Source organism: Solanum pennellii, chromosome 6, assembly GCF_001406875.1.
Source record: "Solanum pennellii chromosome 6, SPENNV200".
Lineage (NCBI taxonomy): Eukaryota > Viridiplantae > Streptophyta > Magnoliopsida > Solanales > Solanaceae > Solanum > Solanum pennellii.
Genome location: NC_028642.1, coordinates 57,115,047 through 57,137,139, shown reverse-complemented (window position 1 = coordinate 57,137,139; position 22,093 = coordinate 57,115,047). Strand labels below are relative to the sequence as shown.

Here is a 22,093-nt window from a genome sequence, read left to right as displayed (position 1 = left end):
TGATAAACTAATTGTAATGTATCGTAGTGTTGAAACAAAGGCATTACACATTAATTAAGAAACAAAATTAACTAGATACATTAAAATTTTAGTTAATGTAAAATAATTGTTGAGAGATTTATGACTTGAAAAGGGGAGAAAAAAGTGGAATTAATTATGTATCCGACAATTTTTTATTTAATTTATTATTTCTATAATTGAGTTATTACGAAAAAAACTTATCCGCACTGGGTGTTTACATCAAATTAATATACGCATGCCATGTGTTTAAATATATAGTTCATTTTATTTCATTTTTCAGTTATTACTATATAACGATTAAACATTATTATGAGTAATAAAAATAATTATTTAAACATATAATTGCAAAAACTAATGACTATTTTTGCCGCTAAATGCTTAGTTTCATCCACTTTACATTCCTAAAAAATGGTATGACTAACAAATTAATTGATGCAATAATAAAAAATTAAAGTTAATTAGGAAAGTGTTTTCAACAAACGCAATTAGCCGTAAGGATTATATTAAAGAGGAAATACTCCTCTTTTAATTCAATTTTATTTTTGGTTAGTTTAAATTTTTTAAAAAATAGTTTTTAATTTTTTAATGTTTAGTTAGTTTAAACTTTTTGAAAATTAAATTTGGATATAAATTTTGTAACGGCTAAGAATTTGGAGTGAATTTAGGGAGAGAAAATAGGAGTGAAAAAGAGAGTGGTAAATGTGAATTTGGCTAGTGACTTTTATGTATCCACTAGTTTTTAGATTTAGGAAAAAGAAGAAATTTTAATATTTTAAAAAGGTAGGAAAAAATAGAGAATAAAGAAATTAAACATTTGTATATAAGTAATTTTTCCAATAATTAATCCAAGCTTTTTGAATATAAGATAAATTCTTTTTTATTATTCTTGAATTGTAGTTCATAGCTTGATATTTTTTTATGGTCTCTTGACACTATTAGTTATTCATAACATCGATCAAAAATCTTATAAGAAAGTATCAGAGTTTGAATTTAAAATTTATATGTTATTATAAATGTAAAACAAAAATTAATATTTTTATTGTAGGATTTATAAATATACGAGTAAATATAATACTCGACTTTAATGTTGTACGAAATGGTAGATGATTATACTTGTAAACTTGGGTGATATATAAAAATGACCTTGGAAGTGGGTGATCATAAACTTTTGACCCGCTGCCTCATGGGCAAAACTTCATATTTAACAAGTTTTGACTTTAGACCTTTAAAGTTTTTGGCATAATATATAGGCATGCACTTTAACTTGGGTTTCAACAAGAAGAAATATCTTTTAATTCTGAATGTGCACAAGCAGACATTTAAATTTGTATAAAATTGAACATGTAATTAACCCACACATCCTACGTGTGAGATACACTCTAAATAACTTGTATTATGAATATATATGTATTTATTTGTTCAATTATATATATATTTATATATATATATGTATATTTATATGTTATTCTATAAATTTTTTCTATTGAAGACCACTAATTTCTAAGATGTAATGTCCTGAAAGGCCTTTGACCAAATAGAATTGGACCTTGATTTGATGGCAATCTAGTCCAGCCCATTTAAGCTATATATCACTTAGACAATCTTGACCAAAAAGGCTTGCGCTGCATATTTGATGGCAGTCTAGTCCAGCCCATTTTAGCAATCTTGACATCAAAAACTTCTCAATTCCTTCTTGTGTTCTTGGAAATGACAGTCTAGTACTTCCCCCCCCCCCCCCCTTTTTTTTGTGTGTGTTGAATCAATTACTTGATTTATACACTTTGCAAGAACTAGGCTTGATATTTGAATAAATTTCACATAATTTTGAATTGGGCACGTAATCCCTTGGACCCAAATGAGGTCATTCTCGAAGGAAAATAGAAGCTCACTTGGTTGGCAAACTAAGCTGAACTTTTATCTTATTGATGAGAATGTTCTAATGGATCAAAAATACCTTCAAGCAACCCCTCGAGATGACTCTATATTGAATATATCAAACTTGAAATTCCTTAGTAGCGAAAATAAGAGTTATGTCTTCTGTATAGAGTATTCTCAAGTATCGTGTGATTATGACATTTCTTTTTGCTTTCCAAAATTGAGAAGATGACTTCAATTAAAATTCTATTCATCTTCTCAAAGTTACTTAAACCTCATATTAACTCATTCTGCATTAGCAAAAGTTGATTATCTTAAGACCACTCTAATTGACAAAAAGAAAAAGACATTTGCCAACAAACAAGAAACTTCCTAAATCCCATTATCTAAAATTGATTAGAAGGATTAAGCAGAAACAAGCGGACAGGTGGTAATCATACTTCGTCAGCTTCCCTTTTGTTTTTTTGCAAATAAATTATTCATCGTTTAAATAATTAATCAACTGTTCAACTGGCACCAAAAAAAAGTTTCTTCTTCTTTTTCAAAGAAGCTCAATTTCCATCTTCCACACAGATCTTAAATAATCTCTCTCTCAATCATTCTTCTACGGCGGTGAATAGTGTTCGGCATGTCTCCAAAGCCATCGGAAAATGGAATCGACGGCGACGATGAGAGGGACGAAGAAGAAAATTCTGAAGAAGAGGAGGTGGAGGAAGAAGAAGAGGATGAACCGAGGTTGAAGTATCAGAGAATGAGTGCAAGTGTGCCGTCGCTTTTGTCTGCTGATGCTGCTACTTGTATTGCCGTCGCTGAACGAATGATCGCCCTTGGAACACACGGTGGAGCTGTTCACATTCTCGATTTCCTCGGTAATCAGGTGATTAGTTCTTCTCCTGAATTCAATTTGAGTTCTACGCGGACTTTAATTTGTTCTAGAGACACAGCTGAAACTACTGAATTTATTTCAATTGTTTATGTCATATACAAAATCACTTTTCCCCTCATTCTAGTGTCTGTAATATTTAAGTTCTAGTGAGTTTTTGTTTTGTTTTATTTTCATTCAGTCTATTTGTGATTTGATAGTTGTAGCATGTTTCTATTAGACAATTTTGAGGTATGAAGGCACTGTTTAAATTCACCTCGATCTATCTTTTATGCTATGAAGCTCAGGGTAGGGATTCCATTGGGAAGTATATTTGAAGGATACACTAGGAGGCCTAGAGAATGATAGGAACTTCTTTAATGGTTGACTTTCCCAAAACACATTTTAGAGTGTGTACTGCATATAAGTTAACAGCTAAAATATTTTATTATCCAGAATATAAGATATTGAACGAGCCAGAAGTCAAAAAAATTTAAGCAAATTTTATGATGTTTCCAGTGAAAAAGTACTGCCGTAGCCTAATGTTACCCTGGCGACTTTGTTGCCATTAGAAGGTTTCAGCTGGCTACCTCATTGTGTTTATTGTCAGTTGAAGATTATCATTTCTATTGTTTGCTTCAAGAGAAGTAACAAATTCTGCTTTCTTCTAAAATGTTGTTCCGTTCAAAGTAATTCTGTTCTTCCCTGATCATGTATTATACAGGATCATTCTCCTCTACATATGGTTAGACACTATCAAATAGAACAAATCCTCGCTATCAAAACGTTCTTGTCTAGTTAAGTTACATTTTAGTAGCAGATTTACTTGGAGAGCTGAGGACTTTCACAGGAAGGCCTTAAGGAACCTGTTATCAGGTGTGGTAGTTGTCGTTGTTTTACGGATAAATTTTGTTCTTGATTCCCTGTTTGCAAATGCTTAAATCATTTCAGTGATCGTCGAAAGGAAAAAGCAGTGCTGGCAGTGTCTTTAGAAAGAAGTGAGAATAGTTGATTATGGAAAGAATAACTTTGGTGATTGGCGTAAGGTTGTCACCTGTACAGAAACTATCTACAACTCTACCAATATTGTACAGGCTTCTAGACCATATGTTAAGATAGAACAAGGAACAAAACTTATTTTGCAACTCTTGGTTAACATCATACAGTATGGGTTTCATATATAGAAGGTTTTGAGCTGCTTGAAAAAGAAACTCGATTGGTGTATAGTACCTCTCCCGCTTCGGGCACTGGGCAGGCGCAGCCCCTTCTCTATGGGTATCTGGTAACCATGTGTGTAGGGGGATAATGGGTGATTTGACAGCAAAAAAACATCCTATTTCTTATACTATGTCATCAACAATAACATGTATCACTAAGATTATTCTGTTAAATATGTTAATGATTTACGTTACCTTTCTCAAAAAAATAAAATATGTTAATGATTTTCCTGACTTTCAAAGAAATTTTTTTGCTCAGCCTAGCGTGATATTAAATCATAAAACAAATAGGTAATACAGCTTCTAAAAGCATCATCTTGTAGGTTTATTCAGAAGACATCTAAGAATGTTCTTTATTTATCTATGTATAAAATGAGCATCCTTTTCTTTGATTTAAAATTTCCGAAATCAAGAATTCACTTGTTTTTGTTTGTATGTTTTGCAACTTCAATTACTACAGGTTAAGGAGTTTGCTGCTCACACTGCTGCTGTCAATGACCTTTGCTTTGACACAGACGGAGAATACGTTGGTAGCTGCTCTGATGATGGCTCTGTTGTAATAAATAGTCTTTTTACTGATGAGAGGATGAAATTTGAGTATCACCGACCAATGAAGGCCATTGCTCTAGACCCAGACTATGCAAGAACATCTTCCAGAAGATTTGTTACTGGTGGTTTGGCAGGTCAATTGTATTTAAATGTTAAGAAGTGGCTGGGCTATCGTGACCAGGTTTGTTGTATACTTTTTTTGTGGTAATAATTTACCTGCACTTTCTATATTGAAAAAATGACAATACCTGGGGAGTCTTCTGATCATTCCTAGTGTACTTCTATTTGACAGGTTTTGCACTCTGGTGAAGGTCCAATTCATGCTGTGAAGTGGAGAACTAGCCTCGTCGCCTGGGCGAATGATACAGGAGTTAAAGTCTATGATGCTTCCAATGATCAGCGTATAACATTCATTGAAAGACGTCGTGGGATTCCACGCCCTGAGCTGCTGCTCCCCCATATTGTTTGGCAGGTTGGCGTTATAACTCTCATGCAGCTTATGATCACCAACCATATTTATGGATTTTACTCATATTTGAGTTATACTCCCTCCGTTTAAAAAAGAATGTCCCTATCTCATTTTTAGTCCGTTTCAAAAAGAATGACCCCTTTCCTTTTTTGGCAACATTTGAACTTTAACTTTCCACGTGGCATGTTTAAGACCACAAGAATAAAGGGCATTTTGGTACATTTGACATAACTTTAATTTAGAACCACAAGATTAAAAAGTCTTCTTTCTTTTCTTAAACTCCGTTCCAAGTCAAACTAGGCCATCATTTTTGAAACGGAGGGAGTACATATTTCTTACTTAGAAGAGGTCAAGATATGGGAAAATGCAATTTATTGATAAGATTATAGTGGTACTCTTAAGCTTTCTTTTTTGAATAATAAAGAACGTAGCTGTACTCTTTGGACCTCAGTTATCATGTGTCTTACTTTTGATTATTCTGGCTATTCTCTTGTTTTACAATGACATTCAGGATGACAGTCTTTTGGTCATTGGTTGGGGAACATCCGTGAAAATCGCATTGATAAGAACGACTCAAAGCAAAGGCGCGAATGGGACGTACAAGCATATGTCTATGTCTAGTCTGAATCAGGTGGATATAGTGGCATCTTTTCAAACCAGCTATTTCATTTCAGGAATTGCTCCCTTTGGTGATTCTTTGGTTATTCTAGCTTATATTCCGGGTGAAGAAGATGGAGAGAAAGACTTCAGCAGCACTATTCCTTCCAGGCAGGTAATTGTTTCATATTCTGCTTTTTGACCCTGAACATGACTCCCAGATCAAATTACATTGTACTTGGCCCTTTTCCTGTATGAACAATCTTATTGCTTGCTCTACTTAATGTTTGGTGAAATGCTCTCATATGCTCAACATGTAATGTAATTGAAATAGTGATGAAAGTGTGTACCTGTACTTACCTTCATTGAGCTTTTCAACTGCAAGTACTGTTGTTGACTAGGCTAAAGGCTTGAGGAACAGAATGTGATAAGCAATTCATAATTTTCTTTGGCATCTTTTTTTATGGTTAAATTCAGGATTCACAAATTGAGCATTTGGAATTCATTTTTCAATTCGAAAATTTTAACTCCAACCTTATTTTCATAAGAAGACATTTTTAGCAATTTAACTCTTAACTTTCAAAACCAAAAATTAAAAGTGAAAAGCGACTGGATTAAGTGGATAGGGGTCAAAGTGGGTGAAGTTTTCTGGTGGAAGGGTTGGACTGGGAGCATCTGCATTGAAGAAGAGTCTCCTTAGTGAGAAGGATAATCTAGTCCACATGCAGCTCAGTTTGGTAACAATTCTTGCTTCTCAAAACGAAAATGGGTTATGTGTACACTTTTTGCTTATTTGGATGAAAAACTTTCTGGGTTTCACTTTAATATATAGATTGTTAGGACTTACGAGTATATTAGAAGTTGAGAAGGGCTAATGTGTCAAAATGTAAATAATAAAAAAATAGAGGAAAGTGCAGTCAACTACCCTAACCTTGTAAACCTTAGCCATCTTAATAATCATGTCTGCAGTGTTCTAACACATGAAACCATATGTGAATGAGTGGACTATATGACATTCTGTTCCTTCACTTGTATTTGTGTTTTTCTTGAAGAGTTGAGGGAATTCTTCTGAACTTCAAGTCTTGCACACTAGATGCTAGAACATCCCTATTTCGTGATCAAGTTTCTAAAGTAATAGTTGCTGGACTTTTTGAATATCTGACAGGGAAATGCCCAAAGGCCAGAAGTGCGTGTTGTGACATGGAATAATGATGAGCTCGCGACGGACGCTCTTCCTGTACATGGCTTTGAGCACTACAAGGCCAAAGACTATTCGTTGGCTCATGCTCCATTCTCTGGTACTGTTTGCTTGACTGTAGCTATTTCTCAATTTTGTCTTCTTTTCACATGGGCTTGCAATGAGAGTTTTTATGGGATAAGGTAACATGTTCAAATGATTATAGGTAGTAGCTATGCAGGAGGGCAGTGGGCTGCTGGTGATGAACCTTTATACTATATTGTGTCCCCCAAGGATGTGGTTATTGCAAAACCACGGTGCGTTAGCTCTTTTTGTTTTTTTCATATGGTTTTGAAGTTTTTGTCACATATATGATTGTTATGTTTTATTTTCATTAAGATAAAGTGGTATTTTCTTAGGGGAATTTTACCCGTTGCATATCCTTCATTTTCTTGAATAAAATAGATTATTTATTAGTAATAAAGTAAATGTATAAAGTATGGAAAAGGGGGGACAACATTTCCTCAGTCAACTAACATGCAATGATTTGTAAAAGGAACTTCTGACCATCTGTACACACCTATTGTTTTCAATGTCCAATAAATAAAGACATTCCTTAGCTAAGTCAGATATATCCTTAAGAGCGCTGTTTCGCCTTAACAGAAAATAAATTTTGACTATCCGGACTGCCTAACTTGCATTACTTCAGTTCTTGTATCCAATTATTCTTTTAAAGTGCATACTTTAATTTAGTCACTTATAAGTTGAGTTGCAGTCTTCACAAAAGATAGTCATTTTGTTATAGACAATCCAATTTCTCTTTTCCCAGACTTCCACTTTGGCATGAATAATTAACTCCCTGCTCGATTATGTAGTTCCTCCAAAAATATGATACCCTTCCCAAAGAAAGTCACCAATAGAAAACCCTACAGGAAAATAGATTATTTTCTAAGATCAAAGGCAGATGTAAGATTCTAGTTTGATTAATTTGCATCCAAGCTCCACATCCTTGCTAAGCCAATTTGTTCAGGGCTTCTAATTCGAACAAGAGCTGAGAATGAAATCATGTTCATTACTTACTTTGAATGTGCTACTAGAAATTTTTTGTTTTTTACCTCTTTCTGTAGATGGATGTCAAATCTGTAACAACTCTTCTATTCAAAAAAATGGAAACCCCCTCCCCCTTCCAAATATAGGTATGCAGGCTGGCAAATGTTGTCATTTTTATATGTGCTTATATTCTGAGATTGGTTGTTAGGGATGCAGAGGATCACATTAATTGGCTTCTCCAGCATGGATGGCATGAGAAAGCTTTAGAAGCGGTTGAAGCCAATCAGGGTCAGAGTGAACTACTTGATGAGGTATTCAATGTGAATTTGGTTTCTAATCCTCAATGGTCTAATGTAAATATAAGTTCAACTGAATGTAAGGTTAATTTCCTGGTATAATGCTTTATATAGCTCCTAGCTGCTTCTTCGCTTGTATGTATGTATAGAAGGATTGGGATGCTTCAAGGGAAGGGATCTCTTTTTTTTGCTTGCATGCTTTTTTATAAGATGGTTAATTTGATTCGGAAAATAGCAGTCTACTTATGTGCACTTAATCAAGTCGAGTATTGATCGGAATGGGTTGGGATTCCCAGCTCTCCAATATCTTCTCCTATTAATTCAGTATTAGAAAGATTAAGAAAAACACTTTTGGTAATCATAATTTGATATCAAAGGGAAGAACTGTTCAGTGGTTATACCCAATATACACATTAGAAATTATTAACTACCCATAACTCTTAACAGAGTGGTTGATTGGACAGTCATTGGGTTTGCTCTGAATTTCACCATTGGGTATTTAATGGAGATTAATCATGCTTAAGGAGGATTCATTTAGGAAGTTGCTCAATTTTGGCACGAAAAGAAAGGAAGTGGTTCTTTCCAAAAAATAGAAAGCTTTTTTTCTTACAAGGTACAATTAGAAATTTCTCTTTATTTGATTTGTTACAAAATCGACCATAGATCAATTCCGTTTTGTTTGGGGGTATTGACTACACTATGAGCTTCATGTTACACTTTCCAAGTGACATATCAGGTCCAGGTCATCCCAATTGGATTGACTGGTCGTCATGTTCAATATCTATATATTATTGCTATGTCAAGAAAAATTTTTATCTTCCCATTTTCATTTTGTATGTGATCAAAATTTTGCATAATGAATTAAAGATCTCATTGTGGTTCATTTCTCTCTCAATCAGGTTGGTTCAAGATACCTTGATTATTTGATTGTTGAAAGAAAATATGCTGAAGCGGCATCTTTGTGTCCAAAGTTGTTGCGAGGATCAGCTTCCGCGTGGGAAAGGTATAGAATGTAGTTAAAATCACAATCTTTAGGAAGTATAATTTTGGTAATTTTATTTGGATATTGTTCTAGATGGGTTTTCCACTTTGCACATCTCCGGCAGCTTCCAGTTTTGGTTCCATATATCCCAACTGAAAACCCAAGATTACGTGATACGGCTTATGAGGTCTGTATATTACTGTGGTGGCTGTTATTTCACTTCTTGGTATGACTTCTCTTTTGCAGCTAAAGAAACTCAACTGGTAAAGTATCTGTTGTGGTTTAGGTAGCTCTTGTTGCTTTGGCGACAAATCCATATTTCCACAAGGATCTGTTATCGACGGTCAAATCTTGGCCACCTCGCATTTATTCAACAACGCCTGTTTTCTCCGCTATTGAACCTCAGATTAATACCTCATCTATGACTGATCCACTCAAAGAGGTAAGTGTGTAGTGGTTCCTGTCTATGATTTATATGCAAAATGTTTTTTTAATATCCACTCAATGTGCTAGTTATACCATGTAGGCGCTAGCTGAGTTATATGTAATTGATGGACAACACGATAAAGCTTTTGCTCTTTATGCTGATGTAAGTTCCACTTCCACTTATAACAATCATCATGATGTACTAAAGTGCATCACTCTAAAGCGGGGTGTGGTTCTGTGTTTTGACTTTGATTTTATTTTTATTTCATGATGTTTTCAGCTTATGAAACCGGATCTATTTGACTTCATCGAAAAGCATAATTTGCATGATGCTGTTCATGAAAAGGTAAGGTTTTATGCTGGACTGGCTGAAGTTATTAACACATTTCATGCTTTGAGAGTGATGGAATTCAGCTCAACTCGAATTTATTTGGAGTGCAAAGTCTAATTCTTTTTCCGTTATTAACTATCTTCTTCAGAAGTAGGACAGTTACCATTTCACTATTTTGTAGAAAAAATAAGCCCCCTTTTTTTTGGTATATTTGGTCTCATTTGGTAAATTTAGCTCTAATTCCTCAATTTATCAGTCTTAATTCCCTTGACATGGATTTATAGGTACTCCAATTAATGATGATCGACTGCAAGCGTGCGGTACTGTTATTAATCCAGCAGCGCGACTTAATACCGCCATCTGAAGTGGTATCACAGCTTATTGCTGCAAGGGATAAGTGTGATTACCGATACTTTTTGCATCTCTATCTTCATTCACTATTTGAAGTGAATCTCCATGCTGGAAAGGATTACCATGACATGCAGGTTTGTATAAATTGACTTTAGAAGTATTGACTCGAAACCTGAATAGGTCTCGAGGTAAAATTGTCTGATTCGATGAGATGTCTTCCACAAGCGAGAATATGTATTTTCTTGTTCTAGTTGGTACTCTTTTTTGCTTTAATGTTACCTGACGTTAGAGATGGTGTCTTTGTAATAAATTTTAGGTGGGCATATTCGATAAATACTACTTGACATATTTGTTCTCTTAAATTTTAATACTGTAGCTTAGAATAACTTAACAAAACATTATCCAGGAACCTCACCATTGCAAACTTAAATTGTTTAATCATCCCAGATATGGTAATATAGCTATTTGGATTGATTCAATCAATAAAAATGTAACTGCTAGTTTAGATATCATTCTTCCAGGTGGCTTCTTTATCAATATTTGTACAAGCCTTAAGTAGCTCAAACAGAAGCTGTGTTATGTTTACCTACTGACATTAATAGTTTAATAATGAAAACAATTATCTACCAGTTTTCCATATTTTATGTCTGGTTTTGCATCCTCATCCCATACCACAAAAGATAAGATCCAACCACATTTTACGTCAACGTTCCAACAATTTGATTTTCTGATCTTTTGGTTGACTTAAGTATCTGTAAGACTATAACCAATGAGGCTAAAACAAATCAGCTGTCCTATATGAGCTTATAAGAGAGAGAACATTTAACTGTAAATTTTAAGAAAACATGATGCTGGGAAAGACAACACGTGTTCTTTACTGCGTCTTCCCTTGCTTTTTTATTCACGTATGTTCTAATTTATATGCATCTAATCTTGGTGTGGACTCCATTTTTTTTACGTTGAAATTCCTTTTGGTCTTTCCTATATTTTCTATTATTTGATAGTTTTTGTATGACTCCCACAGGTTGAGCTGTATGCTGACTATGATCCTAAGATGCTGCTTACCTTTCTTAGAAGCAGCCAGCACTATACATTGGAAAAGGTTTGTGAAGATGAATGGCTGACAATCTCAACCTGTGTTTGGTTGATCTTTCTTATTTTATTTATACACACATTCACACCTTGATACAGAAAAAAATTGTCAGGCTTATGAAATCTGTGTGAAGAAAGATCTACTGAAAGAGCAAGTTTTCATCCTTGGAAGAATGGGGAATGTGAAGCAAGCGCTTGCTGTTATCATTAATAGGTTAGGAGATATAGAAGAGGTACTTGAACCTAATTTTATGAGTTTCATCTTGCTTTCAAATTTGGTGATGAGACTTGCCCCATAACTAAATACATGCAGGCGATAGAATTTGTAAGCATGCAACAAGATGATGAACTCTGGGAGGAACTGATAAAGCAAAGTTTTCATAAGCCTGAAATGGTAAATCATCATTTACCTATTCTCCCATTAACTTGCAAAGCGAGATAAAACAGATTCTTCTCTTTTATATTTTTGATTGGGTTTCCTTTTCCATGCTTCACCTTATTTTTTTCAGGTTGGTGTATTGTTAGAGCACACTGTAGGGAATCTTGATCCCCTTTACATTGTCAATATGTTGCCCAATGACCTGGAGATACCTCGGTAAGTTAGTCCAGAAATCTTGCTATTCTGTTCTAATCTGCAAATTTGCAGTTGCTTACTATAGAATTGTATGCAATATATTTTTTGTACTTGTATGACAAAAATGAGTTGCACAGGGCTAGGATATTCTGTAATTACGCATGCTATTTGTTGAACTAGACTTCATGTATAAGTACCTAAATGTAATTGCAACATTGCTCGCATGTGCAGTCTGAGGGATCGTCTGGTCAAGATTGTGACAGACTACAGGACAGAGACCTCTCTTAGACATGGGTGCAATGATATTCTTAAGGTACATTATCTTGTTTACACCTATATTCGGTGGTTTCTTATGGAACATTTTCATTATATACAGAGTTGTACAGTAGAGTTCTTTGACAATTTGAGTTTTTATTTACAGGCTGATTGCATGAATTTGTTGGTTAAATATTACAAAGAAGCCAAGCGTGGTGTTTGCTTGAGTGATGAAGTAGATGATGTATCTTCCCGACGAGGTGAGAAGAGTGTTTCACATCTGGGAGAGAGAACAATGAGCATGAAATCTGTGGAGGTCAAATCTAAAACCAGGGGAGGTGGAAGATGTTGCATATGCTTTGATCCATTTTCTATACTGAATGTATCAATCATTGCATTCTTTTGTTGTCATGCGTATCATACAACATGTCTTATGGAGTCCTCCATTTCTGTTGGTGGCAAAAAAGAGGCAGGAGTCATTGCCCAGAGGACTGCCTCATATGATGAATATCCTTATGGTGTTAACGATGACTATGAGGATGAGGAAGAGGAAGAGGAAGAGGATGCCACTTCAGGTGCTCTGCGGATGCGTTGTATTTTGTGTACCACAGCTGCAGGTTAATATCTGCTAATTTTGTTTCTGTAACATAGTTGTGCGTTGTGTGTGCATATATGATGAGCCTGTGCGATTTAGACACTTGCAGCTTCTTGTTCTATGAGTTGTAGGCTTAGTCATTTGTAACATATGCATTGATGAGTTCTTTTCCCTGCTTAATTTTTAAAAATAGTAGGGTGTGGGAATAAATGTGGTTTTCCCGAATTTCCTCTACTAGTGTTTATTGTGTGTGTGTGGAAAATGACTGGTGCACGACGTATTATTGCTTGGCCAATAAATGTTCCTCTCTCTTTTTGTGGATTTTTTGACATTTATTGTGCTATTAAGTTAGTGAAGGAAGCTTTGCGCATTTGAAAGTGTCATCACTAAGATGATTGACAGTAAGAAGTCGAGTCAATAGAGATTTACAAAATCTGCTGTGCTAATAATTGAACAATGAACGAAATTAAGTATACTCTTTGCTACGGAGGCTAATTAGGTAGGTAGCATGTATCCTGTCAGTTCAATACTAATACTCAATAGAAAGAGGATCATAACTTCGAATTTGCTTAGGAAAGGAAGTTTTATAGTCGAAAGTTGCATCACACAAAAAGATGCTGACAAGTTTTAGGGACACAGTAGAAGACAAGCCAACAGTAATACTAAAAGAAGTCATTGGACGAATAAGAAATAAGTAAACAAAATAGTAAATGTATTTGTACACTAGGAAAGGAAATTTATAAATGGTCAATTGCATAAAAGTATTGTCGCAATTCTGTATCAAAGAGTCCAGCAAATAATAGTGAAGTGGATGGACGTTTGAGTAAAATAACATAAAATACTGAATGTACGAAAAAGGAACAGAGTAAAATATAATTGAACATTTACTGTCTGTTGTGACCATAACTTCGTCACACAACATGCAGTTGCAAAAAGCATAACCATGATCTGTAAAACCCACAGACCAACTTAAAAAATAAATAGTTTAACATAAAAGAAGATTTCTACTGAATACTTCTTCAGCAGTAAAACATAACCTCCGACACATTTTCATGAATCTTAGGAAGTTGCCTGAAATGTGCTGCTGCTCCTCCCTCACCACCTTCATTAGCAGATCTTACATCCACGTCATTCTCCATGTAATAGCGTGCACGAAAGGCAGCTAGATGTGCATAGTAGGCAGGTGGTACTGTGTAAATAACGCCATAATAAGTTGTGCAAATAATTCAGTGACTGTAAAACAGACAAATTTTTAAAACCACCAAGTAGGCGAAAACTAACCTAAGGAAACTGATCGTGTACACCTAACGTACCTGTGAGATGAAAAAAAGATGATGATTATATGATTTGAAATAATAAAAAGATATACTAATTCCAAGTAAATAAAGTTCAAGAGACTTTACGTGTAGCACAGGTAGTTCGTTACATTCTGAATGCCATCTGCGGTGAAATTGTTCTCATCATACAGTACATGGTAATGCGCAGGACGACTGGTACCCTAATGAACAACAAACAAGAAAGATCATTAAGGATCGTACAACCATTAATAAATGAACTAATTTAACAAAATTACCTTGATCCCAGCGTGGCTACATAAGTAAAAATCAAACTCAGTTGGGTGGCATATGTTGGTGTCTACCACAGTACCTATTTTGCAAAAGTAATAGCAGCCATTATTTACTGTTCATCAATGTTGTCATGCATACAAAATATGCTTTTGAATGCTTCTATCAGGATATTTACAAAAGAGAAAAACTGAAACCTGGCAAAATGTTTCCACTCCTGTCTGTCAAGGTACGATCATCATGATTGGAAGGGAATAGACGTGTATGATGTCGCTTCTGCACTACCACAAAGGTAACTCGTGGCATATAATCACTTTGCAGGGCAACACATGCCTAAAGAAAGGTTTGTTAGGGCTTGTAACAAAGGCCAAATTGGAACCCACCTCACATTTGTATTCCATTAACAGTACAACATCAGGTCACAAAAAAGTAAGAAGATAAAAGAAACATCATCCTGCAAATAATATCACAGAAAGCACTAAGGCCTTGTACTGAACAACAGACGGGATTGTATACCTTGCGGATCGCATCCATTTCTTCCAATAAAACCTGATTGAATTGTCCTTCGCTGACTCCATCTCTGTCATTTTACAGTGGGTTAATTGGATAATATGGAAAAAAGGTGCACAAAATTAGTGCATGACTAACTAAAACAAAAACTGACCTATAGAAGATTATTCTCTCAGGCTTAATTTTTGTCGCGGCATAAAACGCTTTCAGCAGGTCCCTGAAAAAAGAATGAATTTGTATAACGAGAAAAACTTGGGTATTTAAGGTACAAAGCATGGAACAAAGTTAAGGACTTCTACATTATCATTCCACCGCGAACAACACCCCTTTTAGAATCTTCCTTCTCCGTGTACAAGTCCGTAATGATCTCTTGCCTATGGGGCTGTGCAGAAACAATACCCCTATATTTAGCAACTTCAGGCCAATCCATTGATGCAACCACCTGCAAAGGAGAACACACCAGTTCATTTTAGTTGAGCATGGAAGAGCCTTTTAGCTCTCAATAGGAAATTTCAAAGTAAGAGGAGAGAAGTATCATATTCAGTATACAGCTGCTATAGAGGGACTAGAATCTTCTCCCGGTTGCGGATGTGTCACATCAGCACCGAAGACAATTGTGGTCTTATCGGTGAGGAAAGGCATTTTCTTACTAACTGCCATCTCCAAAACAGAGTTTCTTCCACCCACCTGAAGTAAAAGAGCAGACCAAAAAAAAAGTATGACAGAAACTCTTTATGGGAACTCTTTTAACAGCTTTGCAATACTAAACTGACAAACCTTGACATTTATCTTTAGAGAGAGGTTTTCAAGAAATGCAATAGATGGGGGTCGTAAATTCTTTGGGTGGCAACATTGGGAAACAATTCCCAAATCTATTTCACACAGACGCTTGATCCTTCCTGAAAAAAAGAAGACATCATCCAAATTAAATCAGCAGCATTCAACTACCTACGTCATTTTTGTGGTTTTATGTTCTTCCTTTAGGCAGTCAGCAAATCAACAGTCTCTATCACTCACCATATTGTCCAGTACCGTCAGGAAGAATAACAAGTAACAGCTGGAGATGTTTTATTTTCAGATCCTCCCCCAACTTATCTATCGCTTGCATAGATTCTCTATGGATATCACGAAGAGTCGTCTCAATATGATCAGGACGAGCTTGGCGGAACGGCACCAATGATGCAGCGAAGGTCTAAAACCAAACATATCAAGACAGAGCATGCACGTGCAACTGCACAATTAAGCAAAGTAAAATATATGCTTACCATCCCTTTACTAATGCACATACGGAGCAGGCCATCGACGAGCCTCTCTGGTGGGATCTGTTGGGAGAAGCTAACACACGTCCAATAGTATACATGCGCCGGATTAATCATTTTCTAATAATAAAAGAAAGTTTGATTAAACCACCTAAACTGGCAATGAATAATGTCACTGATTAAAAAGTTCAGGATCGTTTGACCATTCAATATGACAGCTTTTGACAAAAAAGGAGAGAGATGCATCTGACAATTTAAGTTCTCAATGACACTGGAAAATAGACACCTTCGAAATCCATTAAGTGAATTTAGGAAATAACAAAAACAATTTCATTGACTTGAAAATAATAAGAACAATATCAGGAATAAGTAATCATTTTTAGGTACCAACGTCTCACATGAATCCAGAATTACTAAAACTGTACAAGTGAATATTGAAATACCTTATCAATCATATTCCATTGACCAACCCTGGGATCCACTCGTGATTCTTTCCCAGACGCATGAAACCTTAGCTGCAAGATCAATAATTACACAGATAGCTCACATAAAACTGAAGATCCTAATGAACGCATCAAACAAAGCATAGTCAAAGGAGTTACCGTTGGAGGATTAAGAACCCGTGCTTCAATGGTGGTGAGGCGTGCATCAACTCCAATACCAAATTCATGCACCAAATCGTCGTCAGCATACTTGTTGACCTTCACAATCTACATTACAAAAGAATCATCCAATCAAAAACAAGATGTAAAAAGCATTTGCAACTAATTTCGACAAGAACCATTTTCATGATTTATAGATCTGACGTTTACTTACATTCTGAATGCCATTTTGCCTTTCTTTTGGTCTCTGACAGGTTGCCCTCAGCATCTCTGTGACCTGCCTGCCATTTAGCATTTTTGTGTATCTTTGTCCAGGAACAATTTTGCAAATCTGAAATATACCAAAAGAGAAAACAAGTACATGCAGAAAGATAACAGCAATAGAAAAGGTGGAAAACAAAAATAGAAGGGAATTAAGAGTAAGTCACCTCCATAGGCAGATATACAGGCTTTGCACTGTTGCCACACTGAATCGCAGGCAACTTAGTATACGCTAGTACAATGTTGTACTTCTTGTTGAAGTATTGATCCACCGATATCATTCCGTCAGTGCCATCAACAGGAAACCTTAATTATGATTAGATTGTCAAAAATAATTAGACATTCCATGGAGAACGTAAAGTTAGACAAGAATATAATTGTAACAACAATCTCGAGAAAAATGAAACTAATTAATGAGGCAACAACCATATAAAAAAATTCATTTCAATCTAATCCTATAAAAATAAAATTAAAAGAATGCATTACAAAAACACACACAGATGAGTTTATGATAATACGTTAGGTTGATGATAATGTTTCTGTGCTTTAAGCTTTGTAATGTTAAAAGTGTCAACTAACTGCATACCCATAAAATAACCAGTACAACATCAAAAACAAAATTATGAAGCCGGTCTCATATAAGTCAAAGCTCCAAACTAGTAACATACATCATTTGCGACGATGATTTAGGAGTCAACCCTGTGATCCTGTAGCGTCTACCTTGATGAGTCGCTTCTACCTTAACACCTTTTAAAACCTTTCTAACCTGAAAAAAAAAAGTGAAAAGAATGAACATTTAAAACATTTTCCAGATAAGTAGAATAAACATCCAAAAAGGCATTTGCATATTGAGCAAAGGACATTTACAAACACTATCATCCAACAAATCTTCAATTCTTTTACCAACATATTTCAGGGGCTTCATATTGTGGCAAACCATAATCAGAGCATAGCCAACAGACTACGAATAAGCACTTTTCAAGTACCTTTGAATGGTCCTGATCAGACAGCGACACCTGAGGATGATCCCTGAGATTCAGGTGCCGCAAAACGTAATCAGAAACAAAAACGGACTCATAGAATGCTCTGGCTGACATATCTGCAGGCACAGTAGCAGGAAAAGAAACATGTAAGCGAACGTAATCCAATTAATCTCAAAGAAGTTAAAAAAATAAATAAAAAGACACCAAACACAAATGTAAAATTCCCATCCAGGACTTCCTTGCATGTTCATACCAATATTGAGAGCAAGGCCCATCTGAGTTGGTCGAAGACTCTGATAATACCCTCTCCAGTATTCCAACCCACCAGAAAGCAAGCCAGCGTCACCTGCAAACGTATGGTGGAAAAGCGACCTTCCCACTACTTCATATCTGCAGTTGTAAGAGTATGAGGTGTCTAAATTATCATTCTGATGGAAAAAAAAAAAAGATGAACAGAGAGGAACATACTTTGCTGATGGGTTTGTCCGCAGCACCACATCCAAAGCTTGAATTGTTTCTTGCGGGACATCTGACTGCCTACTTTGCAAGAACTGTTTCAAATGGTGAATATCAGCTTTGGCGGCAAACTTAATGGAGACCTTAAACTCCTTTTCCCTCCTGAAAAAATTAAACAATGCAACAAAGTTCATACAAAAATAAATAAATAAATACTCCACTCAAGCTTTTGAATTCTAATGAGCTTGAAACTGAAATTATCCGCAAATTACAAAAATACGAATTGTTGTGCTTGGAAATATGCAAATTTACCTTGGTCCACCATTATCATCAGCAAAAATGATAACAAATTCCTTGGAGGTGAATGGGAGCGCACCAGCAGTGTAAGCACTCTTTCGACCATCATATGCTAAACCCCTTCCACCCAAGTGTGAAAGTCTATAGTTATTAACCAGCTGTTGGATTATCAGTCGGCACACTTTCTTTGACAGAACCTCAGGACTGATTGTAACCTGAAGATTAAAAATTAATAAACCACAAACTTAACCATTACTGTAACAACTATAGCTATGGTCCATCATTACACACATCACAAATAAAATATTGATATTAATTTTAAAAAGAAAAACAGCATTGTTATAACCAAATTAAAATTTTAACTTCCAGATAGGATAGAATTTTTTTTAAAAAAAAATGGAGGGTAATGTGTTATATTACATTTCTTAAAACTACATATTGTTGAATAAATCCATTAAAGAGAAGAATAATATTTATACAAAATATTCGTACATTTCTGGATTGTAAAACTGTGCCAAAAATTCATTTATTTTGAGTAGTAGTACTAAAATAAACATTACACCTATTCGTATATAAGTATGTGTTACATATAAACAGATAATTCCGGTATATTATGTGTATACATGTAAAAGAAAAAGACATGTATATATACAAATATATGTATATACAGATAATTCAGATGTACTGTATATACATATACATATTACATATACAAGGATATGTATAAGCACTTACAGAGAGAGAGTAAGAATGACAGAGGCGCCTATACAACACGCCAAATGCGTATATGATAGAGGGAGAACACACAACAAAAAAAAATTAAAAAATCAAGTAATACATCAAATGGTCTTTACTTACATCATAGTGATGTACATCTCGATCAGCAACCTGAACGAGAAAGTGATTCGCCCTCACTACGCACTTACGCCCGAGCTTTCCGTAATCCGGTCTAGGAGGAGGCCGAATGCTTTTAGATGATACCGGTGGTGGCCTTGGCGGCTGCGTCGAAGTCGACGGTCCCGCTAGATGTGCGGGGATGGTAGCAACAGGAGGCTGTACAGGCGGTGACGACTGTTGCGCGGGCTGAGGCCTAGCAGGAGGATTTGCAGATGTGGAAGGTTGAAGCGAAAGCTTCTGTTCAACCTCCCGAGTCATCGATGAAACCTCCATTGACTGTTGTTGATGATGATACATCGGAGGAGCATTGTAACTCGGTGATCCACCACTGGAATAAGTTCCTCGACCACGACCACCGGGAGACTGATATCCTCTGCCACGACCATCGGAAGGAGATGTTCGACCACCGCCTCTGCCGCCACCATATGGAGGTGTTCGACCATCGCCTCTGCCGCCACCATAAGGAGGTGTTCGTCCACCGCCTCTGCCACCACCATAAGGAGAACCACCGCGACGTCCTCGTCCACGTTCCGACATTGTTAACGAGAGAGAGAAAAAGAGTAATGAGAAGAAGAGAAGTTGAATTTGAGTATAATGAAAAAGTGACAGCGGAAGAAGTGGGGAAGACACTCTCTTATATAGGGGAAATAAGGGGAATATTTACCCTCAGGTCCTCAATTAAAACGTTAATTATTTTCAACTACACCCAGTAAATTCCTTTTTTGTTTCATTTATCACAAGGACAAAGGATTGTTAGGAATAGAGTAGAGATAATAATAAACCAATAAATAATTAATAATAATAATAATTTTGTGGGAAAATGTATAAATGTCCTTTTTGGTTATTTTTATTACTTATGAAAATTTTAAAAAGAAAAAAAGTTATAAATGACAAGTTGTGTTTGTCAATGAATTATAAATTGGAGTTTTTATTTATTTTATAGTGAGATATTTGGAATGAAAACATATTTTTATTACTTTTCAAAATATTGAAATTTTAAAATTTAATTCGAAGTTGACTTTCAATTTTTGATGGTCATACATATTTAAAGAAATTAAAATCTCAAAAAAAGTGAAATGACCATCTTGGTAGAAGATTTTCTTCCATATTTGATTAAGTTCCAAAATTACTTATCTTATTATTTGTATTGTAGTGATGAGATAAACTATTTTATAATTGTAGTGATGAGATAAACTATTTCATATAAATGGTGGAATAACTCTATATCTCATTCACTGTACCAAATGATCCCTTAGAAATTTATGTTGGTTGAACCGATTTGAAAACACTTAAAGTTGACAATATTTTTCACTTAACGCATCTACTAGGATTTTTACCATTTAAACTCCTATAACAGAATAAAATTGTGTGATGTTACCACTTTTGATCAACTCGACCAAATTATAATGAAAAAATAGTTATAAGATTGAAACATGTATTAGGATCAGATTATGTCATGATTTTAACGTTTTTCGTTGACGTGAATAAACGTGCAAAGAGTGTGTAGCACACTTGGCAGTGACACGTCAAAATGACAATTTAAATAATGACGTCTTACAAAAGAAGAAAAAATAAAAAAAAAAATTAAAAGTATCATGAACCCTACCTCAAAAATATCAAAATTATTTCAGATATATTCTCGGCTAAAAAAAACGTTTCAAGATAATCTATAATAATAAACATCAAAAACACAACAAATAAGAATGAAAAAATAGTTATAATATTGAAACATGTATTAGGATATGGTTATGTCATTTTAACGTCTTTTGTTGACGCGAATAGATGTGCAAAGAGTGTGTAGTACACTTGTCAGTGACTCGTCAAAATGATAAATTAAATGAGACGCGTTATAAAAGAAAAAAATCAATAAAATAAATTAAATTTTTAAAAGTATTATGAACCCTACCTCAAGAATATCGAAATTAATTCTGATATATTCTTGGCTAAGAAAAATACAGTTCAAAATAATCTACAACAATGAACATTAAAATTACAAAAACACAACAAATAAAAATGAAAAAATAGTAATCAAATTTATAACAAAATAATATAACAATTTGAATATAATGAATCAACGAGAGAAGGTGAACAAACGGAAGAAGAAGAATGACATAGCCGAATAAGTATACCTTTCGAAGTTGTTGAGTGATTTGGGCTTGAGACTTCCATGTTGTAGATCTCAACTTCGAAGTCTCTTGCCCATTTAAAGCAACAGATTTTCCTTCTGGATCGACCTCGTCTGCACCGGACTTTCCTAGTGAGGTTTATTTCTCATGGCGGCGGATTCCCCTTCTCATAAAAATAAATAAATGAAATACCAGTCTGCTTAAATAGTATAAATTTTAATTGAGGTGTCTAAGGGTGTGTTTGGTATGATGGAAATGTTTTTAAATTTTCTCATGTTTGGCTGGGTCAAATGTTTTTCAAATCAACTCATTTTTCTCAAATTTAAGGAAACTGACTTCCCTCTAAAACTTAAGGAAAACATTTTCCAAAACTCTCTTCCAGTCTCCCCCCTACCCACCCTACCCTACCAGCCCCCCA

General features: G+C 35.1%; 2 protein-coding genes across 2 annotated transcripts; one reads left to right on the top strand and one right to left on the bottom strand.

The window, feature by feature from the left end:
- The first annotated feature begins 2,361 nt into the window (after positions 1 to 2,361).
- LOC107023568 (vacuolar protein sorting-associated protein 41 homolog) lies at positions 2,362 to 13,048 on the top strand. The gene is made up of 19 exons (XM_015224293.2): positions 2,362 to 2,773; positions 4,436 to 4,705; positions 4,817 to 4,996; positions 5,505 to 5,765; positions 6,756 to 6,888; positions 6,994 to 7,084; positions 8,026 to 8,128; positions 9,013 to 9,116; positions 9,189 to 9,282; positions 9,382 to 9,537; positions 9,622 to 9,684; positions 9,802 to 9,867; positions 10,137 to 10,337; positions 11,228 to 11,305; positions 11,409 to 11,528; positions 11,609 to 11,689; positions 11,805 to 11,890; positions 12,101 to 12,182; positions 12,291 to 13,048. The coding sequence occupies exons 1-19, from the start codon at positions 2,525 to 2,527 to the stop codon at positions 12,744 to 12,746; spliced, it is 2,874 nt and encodes a 957-aa protein (XP_015079779.1). The 5' UTR covers positions 2,362 to 2,524; the 3' UTR covers positions 12,747 to 13,048.
- Positions 13,049 to 13,567: 519 nt separating this feature from the next.
- Positions 13,568 to 20,168, bottom strand: LOC107021663 (protein argonaute 5-like). The gene is made up of 22 exons (XM_015222363.2): positions 19,511 to 20,168; positions 18,668 to 18,867; positions 18,368 to 18,517; positions 18,153 to 18,289; positions 17,903 to 18,015; positions 17,585 to 17,682; positions 17,084 to 17,222; positions 16,870 to 16,986; positions 16,656 to 16,763; positions 16,497 to 16,568; positions 16,060 to 16,173; positions 15,812 to 15,986; positions 15,572 to 15,693; positions 15,344 to 15,481; positions 15,094 to 15,236; positions 14,949 to 15,011; positions 14,801 to 14,864; positions 14,482 to 14,617; positions 14,293 to 14,366; positions 14,123 to 14,217; positions 14,001 to 14,032; positions 13,568 to 13,908 (listed from the first exon to the last, which is right to left on the bottom strand). Exons 1-22 carry the CDS (start codon positions 20,084 to 20,086, stop codon positions 13,739 to 13,741), a joined length of 3,036 nt encoding a protein of 1,011 aa, XP_015077849.1. The 5' UTR covers positions 20,087 to 20,168; the 3' UTR covers positions 13,568 to 13,738.
- Positions 20,169 to 22,093: the final 1,925 nt, after the last annotated feature.